This window comes from Brassica oleracea, chromosome C3 (genome assembly GCF_000695525.1).
Source record: "Brassica oleracea var. oleracea cultivar TO1000 chromosome C3, BOL, whole genome shotgun sequence".
Taxonomy (NCBI): Eukaryota; Viridiplantae; Streptophyta; class Magnoliopsida; order Brassicales; family Brassicaceae; genus Brassica; species Brassica oleracea.
In genome coordinates, this window is record NC_027750.1 from 548,884 (window position 1) to 567,352 (window position 18,469).

At 34.0% G+C, this 18,469-nt stretch overlaps 4 protein-coding genes and 1 long non-coding RNA gene across 5 annotated transcripts; 3 read left to right on the forward strand and 2 right to left on the reverse strand.

Annotated features, from left to right (window-relative positions):
• Positions 1–2,644: 2,644 nt before the first annotated feature.
• Positions 2,645–5,874, forward strand: LOC106329514 (zinc finger protein JACKDAW). Its single transcript, XM_013768198.1, has 4 exons — positions 2,645–3,183; positions 3,492–3,891; positions 4,589–4,845; positions 4,921–5,874. The coding sequence occupies exons 1-4, from the start codon at positions 2,997–2,999 to the stop codon at positions 5,592–5,594; spliced, it is 1,518 nt and encodes a 505-aa protein (XP_013623652.1). The 5' UTR covers positions 2,645–2,996; the 3' UTR covers positions 5,595–5,874.
• A 940-nt stretch (positions 5,875–6,814) lies between these two features.
• LOC106329542 (fasciclin-like arabinogalactan protein 11) lies at positions 6,815–7,897 on the reverse strand. The gene has a single exon (XM_013768226.1). The coding sequence runs from the start codon at positions 7,699–7,701 to the stop codon at positions 6,970–6,972; it is 732 nt and encodes a 243-aa protein (XP_013623680.1). The 5' UTR covers positions 7,702–7,897; the 3' UTR covers positions 6,815–6,969.
• A 2,057-nt stretch (positions 7,898–9,954) lies between these two features.
• LOC106329396 lies at positions 9,955–11,333 on the forward strand. Its single transcript, XR_001267814.1, has 3 exons — positions 9,955–10,129; positions 10,728–10,887; positions 10,982–11,333. It is a non-coding gene; the product is annotated as an uncharacterized LOC106329396 (long non-coding RNA).
• Positions 11,334–11,438: 105 nt separating this feature from the next.
• Positions 11,439–11,880, reverse strand: LOC106329395. The gene has a single exon (XM_013768041.1). The coding sequence runs from the start codon at positions 11,801–11,803 to the stop codon at positions 11,612–11,614; it is 192 nt and encodes a 63-aa protein (XP_013623495.1). The 5' UTR covers positions 11,804–11,880; the 3' UTR covers positions 11,439–11,611.
• Positions 11,881–17,111: 5,231 nt separating this feature from the next.
• LOC106331443 lies at positions 17,112–17,930 on the forward strand. The gene has a single exon (XM_013769799.1). It carries the CDS (start codon positions 17,277–17,279, stop codon positions 17,814–17,816), a length of 540 nt encoding a protein of 179 aa, XP_013625253.1. The 5' UTR covers positions 17,112–17,276; the 3' UTR covers positions 17,817–17,930.
• The last annotated feature ends 539 nt before the right edge of the window (positions 17,931–18,469 follow it).

An 18,469-nucleotide genomic window follows, 5' to 3' on the forward strand; every position in this document is an offset into this window, starting at 1 on the left:
ATTTGATTAATATTTTTAAGTAAAAACCAGTGGCACAACTTGTAATTAACAAATATAATTAAGGACTAATTTCTATTTGTACTTCACTTTTAATAGTTTAGATGCTATTTTTTCTCTCTCTATATTTAAAGAAAAAAATAGCATTCATTTATTTATAGAGGTAAATATAGCATTTTTCTATTATAAAAGAACACATTAGAGCAAAAACACCATCTCTATTTTTTCCTCTATTTTAGAGATCTCTATTATAAAGATGGATTAGAGATGCTCAGACACTCTGTAAAGTTCTTTATATAATACAAATCCAACTCTCTCTCTATCTTTTTTACTACCTTATATAAAATCTAAGTAGATATATTCATATATCGAGGTACATACGATTTGTATTATATTCCTAGTTTACGTTCGAACTTCATCGACTAATTTTGGAAAGACAAGATTCCAGATGAATTAGATCAAGAATAAGATATTACAAACCCAAACTATTTACACAGACTGGAATTTAATCTGAATTTCAGATTTTACGGCTGAACACCAAAATAATTAACTGTGTATAGACGTATAAACTATGATAACACTAAAATCATATGATATTTAATCGTCTACAAACATCGGATACCGAGAAGGGAATATGAAAGCATCCAATGGATCTAAAGAAGGCAAACACAAAAAGCCAAAAGAAAGGTTGGGTTGAATTATTTATGGAGTTGAATTATTTATGGAGTTTTTATAATGTAATCTCCAAGATGTGTATAATTATTGTACTACTTGTTCATTTTATGTTATATTCCGAGACTCTTTTTTTTGTAACACTTGTTCATTTTATGCTATATTCCGAGACTAAATATTCAAAATGAAGGTTTATGACGCATCGTGGTAGTTGTAGTATAGTGGAACTCGCAACATATATGTGTTTTTTTTTAAACCTACATTCACCTTTCAAAACCAATTAAATAAAATAAACACAACTTCCAAATCATATATACATTTACTAACAACACTTTCGATGTTCAAATGTCCAGCAAAAAAATCGATATTTAAATGAGTCGAAAATATATGTATCAATCCAGATCACATTCTTATATTCGCGTCAAAATTATAAATTTAATTCATGTAATATTATTATATTAATAAGAACAAATTTTAAAATTCAAAAACAAATTGTAATGTATACTCCTACGTGATATATCAAATGGTTAAACGAGTCTAAGCAAATCCTATAAACCCATCGCTATATTAGACTTGGTTCCAAATCTTAAGAATGGAAGTGACACTTATCATGCATTGTCACCATGATGCTCATATACTTCTAGATATATGACTGATAAAATGGATAAATACGATATATTGATAATAGAAGATAGCAATGTGCATGAAAATCATAGCTCAAAGAGAGGGTCCCACAGACAGAGAGACAGGCGTCACGGACTTCCTATCGTCTTCATCGGGAAATGCAAATGATCCCCCCTCTCTCTCTCTCTCTCTCTCTGTTACATTACAAAACAACATGCTATGTTTGGTCCAACTCTGTAATTATGCCTTCATCATTTCTTCCGATCTATATGCTTAAAGGCAATTCCCTTTTCTTCTCACTTCCTCGACATCACAACCAAAAGAAGAAAAGGAAGATCAAACTTGTACAGTACAAGTTAGAAGTGGAATTTTTGTAGTCCACTCAAGAAATCAAATGGAGTAGTTTTATTTTGTCCACGCGCATGATCAATATTTTTGAATCTATTTTTCAATATATTTCAGACTCTTTGTACTCTTTTTTGCTAAAATAAATAGCAAAAAGAAACTAGGTATGAACCATGTTCAACTTTTTTTTAAAAAAGATGAACCATGTTCAACTTCTAACAAGAGTACATTGTCATCCCGGCCAACATAGCATAAGTAAACGTTCTAATTTAGGTTATTGGCGACAAAGTGAATAGATCATTTTACCCAAAAAAAAGTGAATAGATCATAGATTTAGTGCCACATTTTGACTTTGGCGTACATGCACTTAGTAGTTACGTCCAAACCTAAATACATTTAATTTTAGAAGACCTAAATCACTTTGCATTCCCAGTTACAAATGTTTTTTTGTCAGCAGTTAACAATGTTTATATAGAGAATAGTTTAAAGGAAATGCAAATTACAAAAAGGCCTTTTTTGAGTTCCTAAAACTTTTTGGAGTCAAAGATAAGCTCCCTTTTAAAAACGGGAACTTTTTACAGCTACCTATATGCTTTGGTCTTGGGACACATAACATTTTCCTTTGCCAAATACACAGTTTCTTGGGTGCGTAGAATCTTCATTTTATAATAAATAGGAGTTGAAACTGTGTGCAGTTAAATTTATATATAGATCCAAAACATAGCAAGTGCATATTAACGTAGATTTTTATATATAGATCCCTTATAACATTTATATTTTCTAACTTTTAAATTCGCTATAGATGTACACATGCACGTGTGTCTATGTAACTGCGAGAAAGGAAGAGACTGGCCTTTTCTCAGAATTACTATTATTAATTAAAAACAATTACTTTCCCTTTTGAAAAAAATTCATAGATTGACTAAACCAAAAAAGAAAAAAAAGTAGATCTCTATAAGAACAACTCCCAGATCTCTCAGCATTATTTAGCCGAAGAAAACTTTATTCCTGTACTAGATCCCTTATAAATTTATAAAAAATCCTCTTTCAATAAAATTTATATATATACACTTCCGCGTCTTGAATTTTTTTCCTCATCTTCTTTGGTCTTTTCTTGTCATTTGGCATAACCAAAGAGTCAAGCACATTCAAACATTCCCAAGCCTTAAAACCAAAAGAAACTTAGATGCTCTTGTTCTTGTTCTCCCTCTAAAAACTATCCCCTAATTAACTCTCTCTTTTGTTTGTATACTGTTCTAAATCTCCTGATCACCTTCTTGTTTTCTTGCAAGGTTTTATAAAAAAAAACAAAACCAACTTCTTGTTCTTTAGCTCTGGTTTACATCTAAACAAAAACTATGCAGATGATTCCAGGAGATCCATTTTCTATTTCATCTTCCATGGGAGGCTTTGTCCATCAAGAACAGCATATTCATCATCTTCAGCAGCACATCCCTGAACTTAACCCTAATTCCAACCCAAACCCTAGTGCAAAACCAAATTCGTCATCAGCCAAGAAGAAGAGAAATCAACCTGGCACCCCAGGTACCACCTTTGTCAGCAGCCACCACAATATACTCATATATATTTCTACATATCTAAACATGCACACATATTCTGTAGAAAGCTCCATATTTTCAAAATCTTGTTTTCACTGAAATTAACATTATTAACCAAATACAATATGCGCACAAACACACACGCACACACATATATATACAAACACACACGCGCACACATTTTTTGGTGATCTATAAGACTATATCTAATATGTATGAATCGTAGAATTCATTAGATAAAATTATACATGCCTTACAAAAATAATGATACATCGTATTTGTACATATGGACAGATCCAGATGCGGATGTCATCGCTCTATCGCCAACAACCCTCATGGCGACAAACAGATTCGTCTGCGAGATCTGCAACAAAGGGTTTCAAAGGGATCAGAACTTACAACTCCATCGCCGTGGCCACAACCTTCCATGGAAGCTGAAGCAACGGTCAAACAAAGAGGTGATAAAGAAGAAAGTATACATATGTCCTATCAAGACTTGTGTTCACCATGATTCCTCTAGGGCCCTTGGAGACCTCACTGGGATCAAGAAGCACTATAGCCGCAAGCACGGGGAAAAGAAGTATAAGTGCGAAAAATGTTCTAAGAAATATGCTGTTCAATCTGATTGGAAGGCGCACGCGAAAACTTGTGGCACTCGTGAGTATAAGTGCGACTGTGGCACGTTGTTCTCCAGGTACTACATTTGATCAATTATGTATGCGATGAAAAACGTTTGGTATTGTTGCCTTGATATTGAATTTAAGTATTATTACTCGTTAATCAGTCTATTGTGTGAAAAAAAAAACTACTAATTAATACGTATAGATGGAGTATATGATATGTAGCTATACTGTCGGTATGAATGTGTGTGCAATGTCTAGTGATTTGATATTGCTGAGAAGTTTGATTAGGGCGCAGAGCATTAATTCAAGAGTTTCTGATTTTTAGGGACACGATTTAATTTTAGTTTTAAGATTTTGATAAAAGCTGACACTTAATGAATATGATATTCGATGAGATTTTTGATGGTATGAGCATCTATTTTGTGTCTTTGCATATGTACATGTCTATTTGGCTTAACTCTTTTCTCCTATTCACACGATATGGCAAGTGATTATATACGTACATACACACACACATATATTATATAAGTATTGCAGTATGTTTTATTTTAATAGCTATGTTTTGTGTTTGTTTCTGTCTTCATGTCTTGAGTTAGTGAGTTTGCATAGGAGAAATAAATGCTTCCTCCGGCCAAGAATGTCTTGTTTTGCTAATGATTTCAAATTCAATGCTATGTTACATAATGAATGCGTTTTCTTAAATTAATTATTATTATCACATGTTGTTATTTAAATTTATATACAAACCCTAAACCCTTTCTACTATAGGAAAGATAGTTTCATCACACACAGAGCGTTCTGCGACGCATTAACAGAAGAAGGGGCGAGAATGAGCTCACTTAGTAATAATCCAGCGATCTCTACAACAACGAGTCTTAATTTTGCAAATGATTCACATGTTATAAATAATCCAAATCTTCCCCATGGATTTGTCCACCGAGGAGTTCATCATCCAGACATTAATGCAGCTATCTCTCAATTTGGTTTAGGGTTTGGACATGACCTAAGCGCAATGCATACGCAAGGTACATCATATCTCAATCATTTTCCTAATATAGACCATTTTCATTATTATCCCAGTTTATATCAATTCCGTGTAGGTTCCTCCGAAATGGTACAAATGGCCTCCACCGGGAACCACCACCTCTTCCCCTTGTCTTCGTCATCATTCCTCTCTGATTTCTCCGACCACCACTACAACCAACAGTTCGAAATCCCCACGACTTCCACAAACCCTAATCTCACCTTATCATCATCCTCAACATCACAACAAACCTCAGCTTCACTCCCATCACTACATCAACAACACCAAACCCTGAAAGGCTCTTCTTTCTCCCCACTCTTCTCCTCCTCCTCCGACAAAAAACAAAACAAGCCTCTTTCTCCAATGTCTGCCACTGCTCTCTTGCAAAAAGCTGCACAAATGGGATCCACTAGAAGCAACTCCACCACCGTTCCGCCCTTATTCGCCGGCCCAACAATGACTTCATCCTCGTCCGCCGCTTCTCCTCCTCCTCGATCATCTTCTCCATTGATGATCCAACAAGAACTCAACAACTTCAACCACAATCTTGCTCCTCCTACCAGTGGTGTAACCACGAGTAGTGTCGATAATAATAATCCATTTCAATCAAATCGGTCAGGTCTAAACCCGGCTCAACAGATGGGTTTAACCCGGGATTTTCTTGGAGTGAGCAACGAGAATCACCCTCACCAAATGGGTCGCCATCCGTTTTTGCCTCAAGAACTCGCAAGGTTTGCTCCATTGGGTTGATTTAATTAGATCTGATTCACTACATATTTGGAACGTAAATCAAGAGAAATATGGAGGACAATATTTTGTGATTATGTTTGGAAGTTTCTTCGAGGAGACAAGTCTAAAAAATCGTACTCCCTTGTGAGGCGGTCGGAATGTGGGGACAAAAGTTGACAAGATATCATCCTATCAGTTTACATTAAATGCTATATGTACTTTTACTATGTTTTGTGATGATCAGTTTACAATAAATGCTACTCCCTCAGTTTTTTTTTATATAAATCGTTTTAGAAAAATTTTAATATTCTAAATTATATGATATTTTTGATTTTCTATGTAAAATTTATTAAAACTTAATGTTATAACACCAATGATAATATACATTCTATTTTATTATTGGCTGATTTGTGGTTAGGTAAATAATTAATGATGTTTTTGTTTAAAAAACATAAAAGTTAATGATTTTTTAATTTATGTGCACGATTCTAAAACGACTTATATTAAAAAACGGAAAGAGTATGTAATTTTACTATTTTATGACGATCATCATCATATATCTATACCATGACAAACATGGATTTGAATCTTGCTGCATTGTTGTTTTGTAAATGTTATTTTCTTTGGTTGTTATCATTCAAGAAAATAGTCCATATATTCAGGCTTTTCAAAACTTTTTACTACACGGTTGAAATTGCCTTTCAATAGTTCTCGAAATATGAGTCAACGTTCCTTTGGATTTTGCATAGACTAACATCTAATAATAGTTTTTAGCTGATGTCAGCTAATATTTTTAGTAGACCGATAGGTATTGTCTATCTAATTTTGACTTATCTCTAACTCCCACACGAGATATATAAAATATGAACGTTTTGCGGTTCATTCCTTTTCATGATCAAAGCCAATAAAATAAAAATACAAATTTGTAAATATTTTGTCCCCCACCATCAATTTACTGACGCTATCGTATGCTACTGCACCACTAAGGCATAGGTTTGAAATGTAGAGATTAACATTCCACCAGTAGCCTATCTGGCTATCTCCATGCTCGGTATTGTATATATATATAACTACCAAACAACCTCATGAATCATGAGTTTCGGTACGTTCTTTTGTTAACCAAATTTTCCTTTTACCGGTTTAAGACACTAACATTTAGGGCGATCGAATATGAACGGTATTAGGCCCAATTAAGGTTAATGCCCGGATGTTACTATAGTTACACTTGAAACATGCAAATCAAAATTGAAACACGTGTGCATTTTTTTTTTCATCAAAAAAGTTTTGAATCAAAACATTAACACAATCTCAAATTACAACAAAAACTCATCGTTCTTCTTAAAATCCAATATGTAGACTCTTGAATAGATCTCTCTCTCTCTCTCTCTCTCTCAAGTTATATCCACAGAGAAGAAGCAGCAATGGCTGCCACGGTGGCGATTATCCCGTATCTGATCCTCTCTGCATCAGATGAATCAGTAGAATCTCCTCCACCGTCGCTACCGGAAGCTGAACCTGTCGTAACCGAGCCGCCTTTTTCAGGCGCCGGAGCAGGAGCCGCCGAGCTTGAACCAAACATTGCTAATGGCAGCAAAACTTGATCCACTTGGTACACGGCGATCTGCTTATCGCTGTAGACGGAGTTAGCCACGGTGGCGCTCACAACTCCGGTGGTGATGTTGACTTGGTTACCGGAGCTAGTGATGTTAAGAGGGAACTTACCGTTTTGTCCATCACCAGCTTGCGTGCGTAAGGGGTTACTTACAGTTTGAAACTGAGGCATGGTTAAGAGTGTAGGAAGGACGTGGAACTGAACAAGCTGAACTTTTTGCTGGTCGGATAATGAGTTCAATGTTCCGGATTTGAGGCTGCTAAATGCGTTATCGGTCGGGGCAAACACGGTTAGGCCTTGGCTCGATGATGAATTGAGCTGAGTGTTGATTTGGTCTGCGGCTTGGGTGCTTTTGAGGAGTCTTATGAACATTGTGTATTGACCGGCTTTTTCTAGGACTGCGGTTATGTTGGTTGGACCTGAAGGGGTTGGAGCTGGAGCCTGACCATTGGTTGTAGCAATAACGAGGAAGAAGATGAAGAGATTAACGGACATGAATGTTCTTGATATTGCCATTGTTGTTGTTGTTGGTCTATGTGTGTGTGTGTGTGTGTGGTGAGAGGTTTTAGGGTTTGTTATAAAGAGAGATGTAGTAAGGTGAAGAGTAGGATTCTTTAGTTAGTGTGAAGATTATTACTTGTTAACTATAACAAATTCTTTCAATTGATCCAATTAAGAGAGATTGGAAATTTTTTTACGCTAACATTACCAAAGTTGTTTAGATTAGAGTGATAGAGAGAGTGGGCGAGAGATTGCTTTGAAGGAAGGTTGGGTGGGTGAGGATTGAAAATTAAGAATGAAACTGAAAAAGGGTTACGTGTGATCTTTCAAAAGCTGTGAAGAAGTGTTATTCAAGAAATGTGAGATTGCTAATCATTCTACTCATCATGATTTATGTGACATGTGTGCCTCTGTCATCATGTAATGTAAGAAAGAAAGAAATATATACGATGCAAAAAAATTTAATTGGATGATAATGCTTTGCAACATTATTACCAGGGAGAACTAATAGTATTAGCTTAGATTTTTGTTTTGTTTCTTCTTTGGAAAACATTGGTTAAAGTTAACTTAGGTGCCATTACATGATCGGGTCGTTAGTAGTCAATGTAATCTTTTCTTTTAAATATTCCAATTCTTTTTTGTTTGTTTGGTAAAAAGTCTTAATTTTAGAAAGTATTCCATTCATACAGCAAAATATTTAACTAAGAATTTTAGATGTATCGAGATCTTATATCTTAGATTGTGATTATATAAAAGTTTCGTATAACGAAAAATGTAATGTTTAATCATCTTGACAATTTTCGATGATCTACAATTTTATTTCATGACTATAATGTCAATGAAAATGAGTTTGAACCGCAAAACAACCAAGAAAAGGCCAAAAAGAAGAAGAAAAAAAACACTGCCAAGATACAAAATCTACAACTCTCGAGCCTTGATCTCGGGTTGAATGAATTTTTCATCATCTTTCTCCTCATATATCGTCCCCAAAGAAGGCGAAGCTGAGACCCTCAAAGGGAAAACAAGAATCGCCGGTAGGACTTCAAAAGGTCCGATCATCCTCGCCATTCAAAAAAAAAAGGTATTAAAACTAAGATATATCTCCTCCAATTTGACTTTGAGAAGTATATAGTAGTTTTTTTTTGGCTAAGTATAGTAGGTGTCGACTTTGTTGAGATGTTCAGTATCTGAGATTATCGAATACCGCTTATATTTATAGAGAGTTCAATCGTAATCATCGTGCGAAAATTATTAAAAAGAGTGTTAGTGGAAGAGCAAATAGTGGTTTAGTTTGATGAGACGCGTTAAGCAAAACTCACGTGGGAACATATGTCAAGTATGACGCGGTCTCTATTTGTCGCACGTGCTATTCATGTATCACATTCAGATTGACGCGCTTCTGATTATAAAAACAGAAGTGACGCGTATACTGCTTAGTTCACGGACACGTGTGGCTTGTCTAAATAAAAATATAATATGAGAAATTCTAAATCAAAAATATTTAAAATTAAACCCTAGAGTTTATGATTTATACAAAAGTTCAGAGTTTACCCAAGGGTTTAAGGGTTTACCCAAGGGTTTAGTGATTAAGATTTAGGGTTTAGTATTAGTGTTAGTAAAATTTAGTTTTTAATGTATGATTTAGGGTTTAAGATTTTCCAACGGTTTAGAGTTTATCCAAAGTTTAAGGTTTAACGTTTATGGTTTAGGATTTAGGGTATAGGGTTTAGTATTTTGCTGAAGATTTAACAATATTAATTTATTTATTTTTTGTAACTATTTTTATGTATTTTTATGTATTTTATTTTAAAAATATAATCTAATTTGGATATTCAATTTTATTTCTTTTTTTAAAAGATATCAACAAATACTCAAATAATATTATATTCTTGTGGTTGACAAATCATCTCACCAAACCAATCTACCGGTTTGTGACTCTAATTTCCGGTTTAAGTTTGGTTTGATATGTCAAAAAATTATTGTTGGTTTTTGGTCCGGTTCATGTATGGTTTGATGGATAGACTTCTTTTTACATAATTTGTTTGTATGAAAATTGAATATTAGACCGGATTCCTAGTACCGAATCGGTTCGGTTAGAAAATTCATAGAGATTATATTGGAATAAGTCAGCTCGAAATTGAACATATCGTATGTTTGGTATTAGGAAGTGATCATCGAACTACAAGACGTGTAAGAGCACAATTATCCATGTCTCTTAGATAGGTTTCTTAATTAAGCCGTGGAAGAGCCATCGCTTAGACTACACGTGTCGTTGAAAAAAAAAACAAAGTCTTTTGATTCTTCCACTTATCGCTTCGTCTCTGTCTCTCTGATCGGACCTCCGTTTGGATATCTGTTCCAAGTCGAAACCAGAGAACTCTTGTTGAGAGTTGCGATCGTCTCTCGATCTTCTCCAACCCCTTTGACTGTTTTTCTTCTTCTGGTAAACTCGTTTTCTCTCTTCACCGTTGACGGCGAACTCCACGATGACGCCTGTTCGTGTTCTCTTATGTTTCATTTGTGAATCAGTTTCTCTTGATCATATAATTTCTGAAGAAATCTTCAATTTTCTATGTATGGGAAGCCATTAGAGAGATATCAAAGCATCAAACTTTTGTTCAACGTTCAATTTTGTTCAATTTTCGATCTCATGGAAGCCATTAGAGAGATAAAGGTCAACACTTTATTCATCGTTCCATGGTTTTTCATGTGTGTGTATGATATCAAAGCATCAAACTTTTGTTTGTTTAGTAGTTAGACGGTGTGGTTAAGACGTTGCTAAAGTATTGTGTGATACTAAAGGATTAAGCTTTTGTTTGTTTCATTGTTGGATGATGTGGTTAGTTGCTGAACTATCACTTGTCAAACGAGTATTAGATCATTAATGTTTTGTTTAATGGTACGTAGTACTGTGAGAGTTGTAGATTGTATAAACTTGTAATTTGTGTTGCTGTGTTTGGCTTTTAAGTAGAGTGAGTGAGGAGGGAATGAACATGGACTCATCAGTTTTGGCTCTTGTGTTGTTTTCATCAATGTTTCAGAGCAATATAGGGATGCGGATTCTGGCTTTGGTTCTATGCAAGCAAAGGAAATGTTGGAGCATTTAGAGAGTGTTCTAGCTAATGAACTTGTTGCTGTCAAAAGCGGCCACTACACTTGATGAAGCCCTTTGATTTCGAAACAACCAGAGTCTTTTGCAAGGTTTTGTTCTTTTGTGATCTCAGTTTTAGTTCTATTTTGCTCTGTTTCTGCAAGAAAATAAAATGGTGATGTGAAGCTTTGTTTTTCTTTGCAGGATGTTGAAGTATGATGCATGCAAAGACGAGAGTATTTGATCATTATAAAGAATGGAGCTTGTACTTTGCAGATGATCCAATCCATACAGATGGTCGCTGATGTGCGGCAGTTCCAAACTACTGAAGCACGGTCAGTCTCATCTCTTTTGTTCTCTTTGATGTAAATAATGAGACATGTGTGTGATTATTCAGTTGCTAGTTGTGTAAAGCAGTGTCTAGGATAACTTAAAGAACGGAAAAATCAGTAGGTTGACGGTTTGATTAGTTGACTCGTTGAGTCCAATGTTTATCTTCTCATCACAATGTTTCATAATTTTGTTTTTTTAAGATAGCTTAAATTTATCTTCTTCTCTTCACAATGTTTCATAATATTTTTTAAAAAAACTCCCATTGTAGCACAAAATTTAAGAATATCTTAACTAAAGTTCTTAACTACCAAATATTAATAAAAAACCATTAAGAGCCCCAAATGAGTTTGTAGGGTTAATGATGCTCTGAGTTCCAAAAAAAGCTCACAGTTATCACGAGATATGATTATAAATTAATATACAAAACTCGTCTTATACATTTATAGAGAATTACATCAGCAATAATCTATCTAAACCCCAAGAAGGAAGATCAAATGATCACTAAACGTCTTCTTTATCATGTTCTTGATCGTCTTCTTCGGTCTCTCTTTCTTCTATAATCGTTTCAAGAATCGGACAAGTAGATGGTTTCTCCGGAAAAATTATCTGCGGAGGAGGCGACTCCATCCACCATGCCACATCCATCTTCACCACCATAGAATCTCTATCGCAGCGGTTTTCAAAGAAACACATATTTGAGCGATAGGTTTGGAACTGTAGAAATATTTCAAAAAGATATTACGTTTTGGGTTGGGGAAGTAGTGTTATTGTTCGAGTACATATATAGAGGAAGAGAGAATGATTGGTTGATTTGAAAGGTGGACAAGTGGACGATCCATAATGAACCAAGTTGGTTGTTGACGTCTTGGTCTTGGTTGCTATAATTACAAAAAACGATGGAACCATACGAATATTCTGGAACCTCTAATTTCTTTACCTGCATGAGCAACACGGGTGTATCTTTATGTTCCTACACGTTTCTATCAAATGTTTAAGACATTTTTTTGTGCGTTGCATATCGCTTTTGTAGTACATATCGCTCAGTCAAGACGTATGCTTAAACGTTTTAAGTAGTGTAGACGATTATTTAGGCCCACATAAGAGTATCATGGACTCATTCTTATGGGTTGACGATACAGTTCTTATAACATTGTAAGAAACCCATAAGACAAAATGCTTAGATATCGGAGAATTAAATGAAGCCCAGAGTGAAGAGAACCATTGTAATCACTCTATGCAAAGTGGCTAATTCTGGCTAATTGAATGATTCCTCAGATGATGTAAGCGAAGTCATATGAATTGTATAATTTCTTTTTATTTTCAGATTATAGATTCGTTTTAATTTCTATAACCTTTATATTTTAATCAAATTATTATGCATGTGTAGTACGTCTCGGTATTTTTATTGCTTTGTAAAGATGTAAAACAAAATAAGATGAAAACCCTTTATAAATAAGAGGTAAAACAAAATAAGTCAAATCTTTACTCTCAAATATAGAAATAAACAAAAAAAATAGAAATAAACTGTACAATTTTAGAGATCTGTAAGCTATCTTTTATGTTGGGCTAAGGTCGATCCTTCGAAAACATGACACATGCAAAGTTAATCAAATATTATATATAGAGGCTCTAGAGTCCCCCTTTCTTTAATTTCTCCAATATAAAATGCATGTTTTTAATACTTAGATTAACTGAAAAATTAGTCAATGACCTGAAAAGATAGGATAAGATAAGGATAATTGAAAGATTGCTATCTTCTTGCGCTTCTTTTCTCTTGTTTTTCTATTCTTGACATGGGAGAATATTTTTTCTTGATTTTATATGTTACCTATGTAAATATACATAATATTATTGTATATATTGCATAACACTATATTATAAAATTTGAATAAGTAGGTGACCGTGTTGTCACAAGACAATTCGATGTTCTATATGTTCTACATATAAGATTAATATACAGATGGCATGGCATCAAATGATCAAACCTTCCACCTAAAAAGTGAACTTATCACATCTCGTGCATAAATATTGGAAAAAATATTCTCACACAAGTTCTTTCGGCATCAGTCGATACTAAGGATTAGACGTCACTGGGTAAATAATGCAAAACAATTGGTCGATGTTGGTGCTTGGTTTTCATTGTCTATATTTAACCAACACTATTCGCATGGCTCAGTTTCTAAAAAAAAAAAAATCGAGACTCAATTTTTTTTTTTTTTGAAAAACAATGGAGACTGAACTTCTTTCTATAATTTTTTTTTTGATTAAAACAGAGGTATCCCAGGCTTATGGAAAAATCTAGACTAATCTCCAAAGAGAGATGCATCCCACGGATAGACCTTCTCTTCGGATATTCAAATGAGCTCTAAAGCATAGGCTCATATCCGTGTTAGGTGACCAGAATAATTGTGACTTAGTTTTGCACAGCAGGTGGATCGAACCTGAAACGTGTCGGCGTCTCAGTCCCGTCTCCTTACCACTCGACCACAATCGCCCGGTCTTCTTTCTACAATTTGGTAGTATATGTTTGTGTCTGCTGAGGCTGATCCAAGCTAGGTTAATCTTAGTTGTAGTTGCTAATTCTAATATTTATATCATTTTATAACTCACAAAACGATACCATGATTCGATCAAACAAAAGAGAAATTCAATACTGAATTAAATGTTTATATAAACGAAAAATCAACCATGTCTTTTGTTTTACAACCATGTCATGGGTTCTTCCTGACAAATATCAGTTAATTGACCCGAACGAATCAGCTCTGGTGGTAAAGGAGTTGCGGCTGTAACTTCCGCCATCCGGTTTCGATTCGCGCTGGAAGAGACTATTTACATTGTTTGAGTTCCTAGCAAAGAGGTGAAAACACTTTTCTTTTTTTTACCAAAAAAAAATATCAGTTAATTGGGTTTGAAGCCATTTTTTAATAGCATATACTGACATGTACACTAAGCAGATCATTTGAAAAATCTATGACATTTTCCAGCAACTATTTGTTCGGCGATAAAGCAACAAAAGAAATCGTAAAAGTAGAAAATGTGCAACTACAAAGTAGATTACGATAATACGGCTGAGCCGAGGACTATTTGATATATTTTAAATCACGTATGAAACTATACATAAATTAGATATAAACATCCAAATATAATTCAATAAGAAGCTCGATTGATATATATACATAAATTATATATATCATATATAATCTATGATATATTTTTGTAACCTAACGCCCGCTGTTTTGCCGGAATTACTCGTGGTTGTAACGGTTGTGATGTCCTTTGGATTGATAATTAATGCAATTTTCATTTTTTGTTTTAAAAAAAGCTAAATTATTGACTTAGCTAGCATTATTTTATTTTTTGAATGAATGTTAAATTAATTCAAAAATAAAATAAACTGGTTTGTACAACATAGTTGTTTAAACTGAATTCATAACAGAAAAAAAAACAATTTTTTTTTCCTATCCCCTTGTTGCTAGCCATATCTGCATACTTCCTTCGTAGCCTCTGTGTTTCGTGTCCTTAGCTAGCATTATTTTTATTTGTCTTTTTGTTGGTACTGGGTTTTGCTATACTATATCTAAAGCTCCAATTATGGAGAGGTCTTATCGACCAATAATTAATTGGCCACACTATACCCTATTATTTAAATTGCAATTGGTTCAACAGATACGCTCCTTTATTTGGCAGTTATTTTATACTATATGATTACAAATACAAACTTCATACGTTTAGTTACCCGAATACATCAAACATATGCTTCCCTATAAACAGTTTGACATATGATGTAAATAGATTAAACAAAGATAATCCAATTTGCATTTTCACCATTCGTAGAAAACCATAAAGATGTGAATTATATCAAACTATTTCACAGATATATTACTTCTACTATCATATATATGTATAACTGGTCTTGTAAGTTTATTTTTTACAATAATGACAATGAAGTTTATATATGCGTGGCCGTAGACGATTTATTCGCGACCCCAAGTGTTATGCTATGATCAGATAATTGTTCAACTTTTTTTTTTGCAACACAGATAATTGTTCAACATATTTTGCCTTTTTGCACAATATTCTGCCAATTTTTCTATAATATACTATTATCTAGTTTGTTGGATGTTGCATTTTAAGTTTGTCCACATTATAAAAATTATAAGTAGTAGTAGTACATAACATGATAAGTATACAATGTACTACGTATAACTTGTTAATATCTGGCATCTTTTGTCCATTCTTGTAGTTTAACATCAAGTGAATCAAAAATTAAGGGACCTCGATGGCGTGTCAAGATATTGACGTCTGAAACATCCGTAATTTCAAAAACGAGAAGAGGTCCAGTGGGCCAGTTTTTGCTGACAAGCGACATCTCACCTATTATTGGTCCACGTTACGTTAATTATCCTCCATAGAAATACCAATGAAATTATGGTTGTAATATTTCTATTATAGTATTACGAGAGACAATAGTAATTTTCCCCAAAAAAAAGGTTTTTTTTTATTTTTTAATTTTACAAAGAGAATGGTTGACAAGCAATAAATATTGAAAACGAAAATCAGTCATAGTGGAAACAATTGAATCCCACAATTGCTAATGATATTATTTACTATTAAAATAGTATGAGTACACTTCATGTCCCTATTAGTCCACGTGAAGTAATCCGACGTGTCTATTTTACTGATTAAGAGGTGAAAATAATCAGACGTGTCATTCATCTTTGGACAATCCAATAATTGTGCACATAGCCTGGGCTACGTTCCCCTGCGGACAATCCCACTATAAGTCTTTTACAACAAAATGCAGGTACCATACTATATCCGGTTTGTGAAAGATAAAAACTGAAAGCATGATTAACGGTGTATCTTAATTTGGTTCTTAAAGAGTGGATCCTACTGTTTTTATAAAAACAGTGTCTTCTGTCTATAAGAACCGAATTTAATTTGGTTCTTGCACTGTTTGCGGACCACCACATGTTGTTTTTTAATTTTTTTTTATCGGAATCCGTGCAAATAAAAACCTGTGCGATTGGTTCGTCAAATAAAAACCCATGCAACGTTAATCATGCTCTAAGACATAGTACTGTAATTTAGAGCAACCCCATTGCTCCAATATCATAAATGGAGTTCTAATCAAAATAAAATTTACATTTTAATAGAATTTAATAATTTAATTTGTTTTTGTTAAAAAAATATATATATATTTGTTTTTGTTTCAAAAAGAATTGAGTGGTTTGGTAAGTGACAAGTGGTTTGTGGTTTCTAAAGAGTATTTCAACATTATTATTTTTTAGAAACTCTTGTTGTTTCTTTCTTATGTTTTGCATTTTTGTTAATTATTTAGATATTCCCTAAGTATCTAGGGGTATATGTGTATTTAGCATTGCTCTGGCCAAAACACTAGATAAGAAAATTTTAAAAACTTCAAAATCCATGAAAACAGTTTGTAAAAATAAATTTTAAGATGTACAACCTCTTTTCAAGAGGTATATATTGTATTGTCTTATCACCATTGATATTAAAATTAAAAACAAAAGGTGTTTGTTTTAATACAAATCAAATTTTAAAAAAGAGCTCTGAAATAACTTGTTAAAAAAAATATTAATAGTTCTAGCTGACAAAAAATATTATATAGCACTTAAATTAAAATAATTTTTCCAAGATTGTTATTTTTTAAGATCAACAAATTTCATACATCTAGCAGCATTAAATTATGAAGATAAACATTTATGATTGTATCAAATAGCAATAACTCTGAAGGTAATTTGTAAAATGAGATAAAGGTAAACGTATAACTCCATTAAAATCATGATTTATATCACATCTCCTTAGGTTATAGTATTATTTGGAAAAAAAAAACAATGGACGAGATTGTGAGAATGTAAGGAGCTCACGATAAGAACGTGAGACTGACCACACTGAACGAACACTCTTGTTTTATCTCCTACTTTGTCCGTTTGTCGTTTACTTGTAATAAGTCTTAACTCACACAACCAATGAGCTTATCTCTTCACCACATCTCCTCTATAAAAATGATCTCATCTCCTTCAATTGAAAAACCCCACTCGAGAGTCTTCAACGACAAGCAGATCAAAACACAGAAACCTAATTTCAAAATCCTGTTGAAAAAACCTCATCTTCTCTTCTCTCTGCTCTGTTTTCATAATCAATGGCGTCAAGGAAGCATTTTTTTGGCAAGCCTAACTACATCTATCCCCAACCAGAACCAGAGATGTCCGAAAACGACGAGAATGTCTTTGAGTTCGACGAATCTGATATTCATAACTTAGGCGATCACCGGTTACCGAGTTCATTTGAGGCCAAGAGATCGATATCAATCTCTCGATTACGGAGAAAACCGGCGAAAGTCGGAGATTCCTCTGTTTCCGTTAACCGGAAAGCGCCAAAGACCGGTTCGCTTCCGGTTAACATTCCGGATTGGTCGAAGATTCTGAAGAGCGAGTATAGGAGCCATGTGGTGGTACCAGACGACGACACCGACGAAGATGGCGAGGACGAGGAAGACACCAACGGCGGTGACACGGCGGCGGCGACGGGAGGAAGGCGGATCATTCCGCCGCACGAGTATTTAGCACGGCGGAGAGGGTCGTCGTTCACGATGCACGAAGGGATCGGTGGAACGGCTAAGGGAAGAGATCTAAAGATATTGAGGAACGTGATTTGGGAGAAGATTGGATTTCTGGATTAGTAATAATTAGTATATACAATTAATTATCAATCCAATAGGTAATATAGATATGTTAATCAGTTAACTCAGTTAGGATCGGTTATAGTTTCGGTCCGAATGAGATTTTTTCGATAATCTTTTTTTTTTGTTTATTTCATCTTCTTGTTTTTCTTTTTATATTTTATGGAGTTTTGATCATCCTATCCTTTTCGTTTTGGGTGAAAATTTTATATTTTTCGGCCATTGAGATAGTGCTATTTCTGTATATATTTACATAAATTCACTAATTTTTTTGTCTAACACTACAAGAAAACAGCAGCATACTGAGCGAAAAAATCGTCGGTATGTCATCGGAATAACGCTATTCCGACGACATACCGACGAAAAAAGTCATCGGAAATAACTCCTCGGAAATTCATCTTTCCTCGGAAATCTCTCGGAAATTTCCGAAGACCACAAGTTCGTCGGAAATTCCTCGGAATATTCCGAGGAAGATGTCGTCGGAATATTCCGAGGGATAAACTTCCTCGGAATATTTCCAAAATTAAAAAAAAAATTATAAATTTATTTTTTTAAATTGAAATTCGAAAATATAAAATTAAAATTGAAATAGAAAACATATTTAAAATACAAAAAATAATAAAATAGTTTTTATAAATAAAAAAAATGTTTTA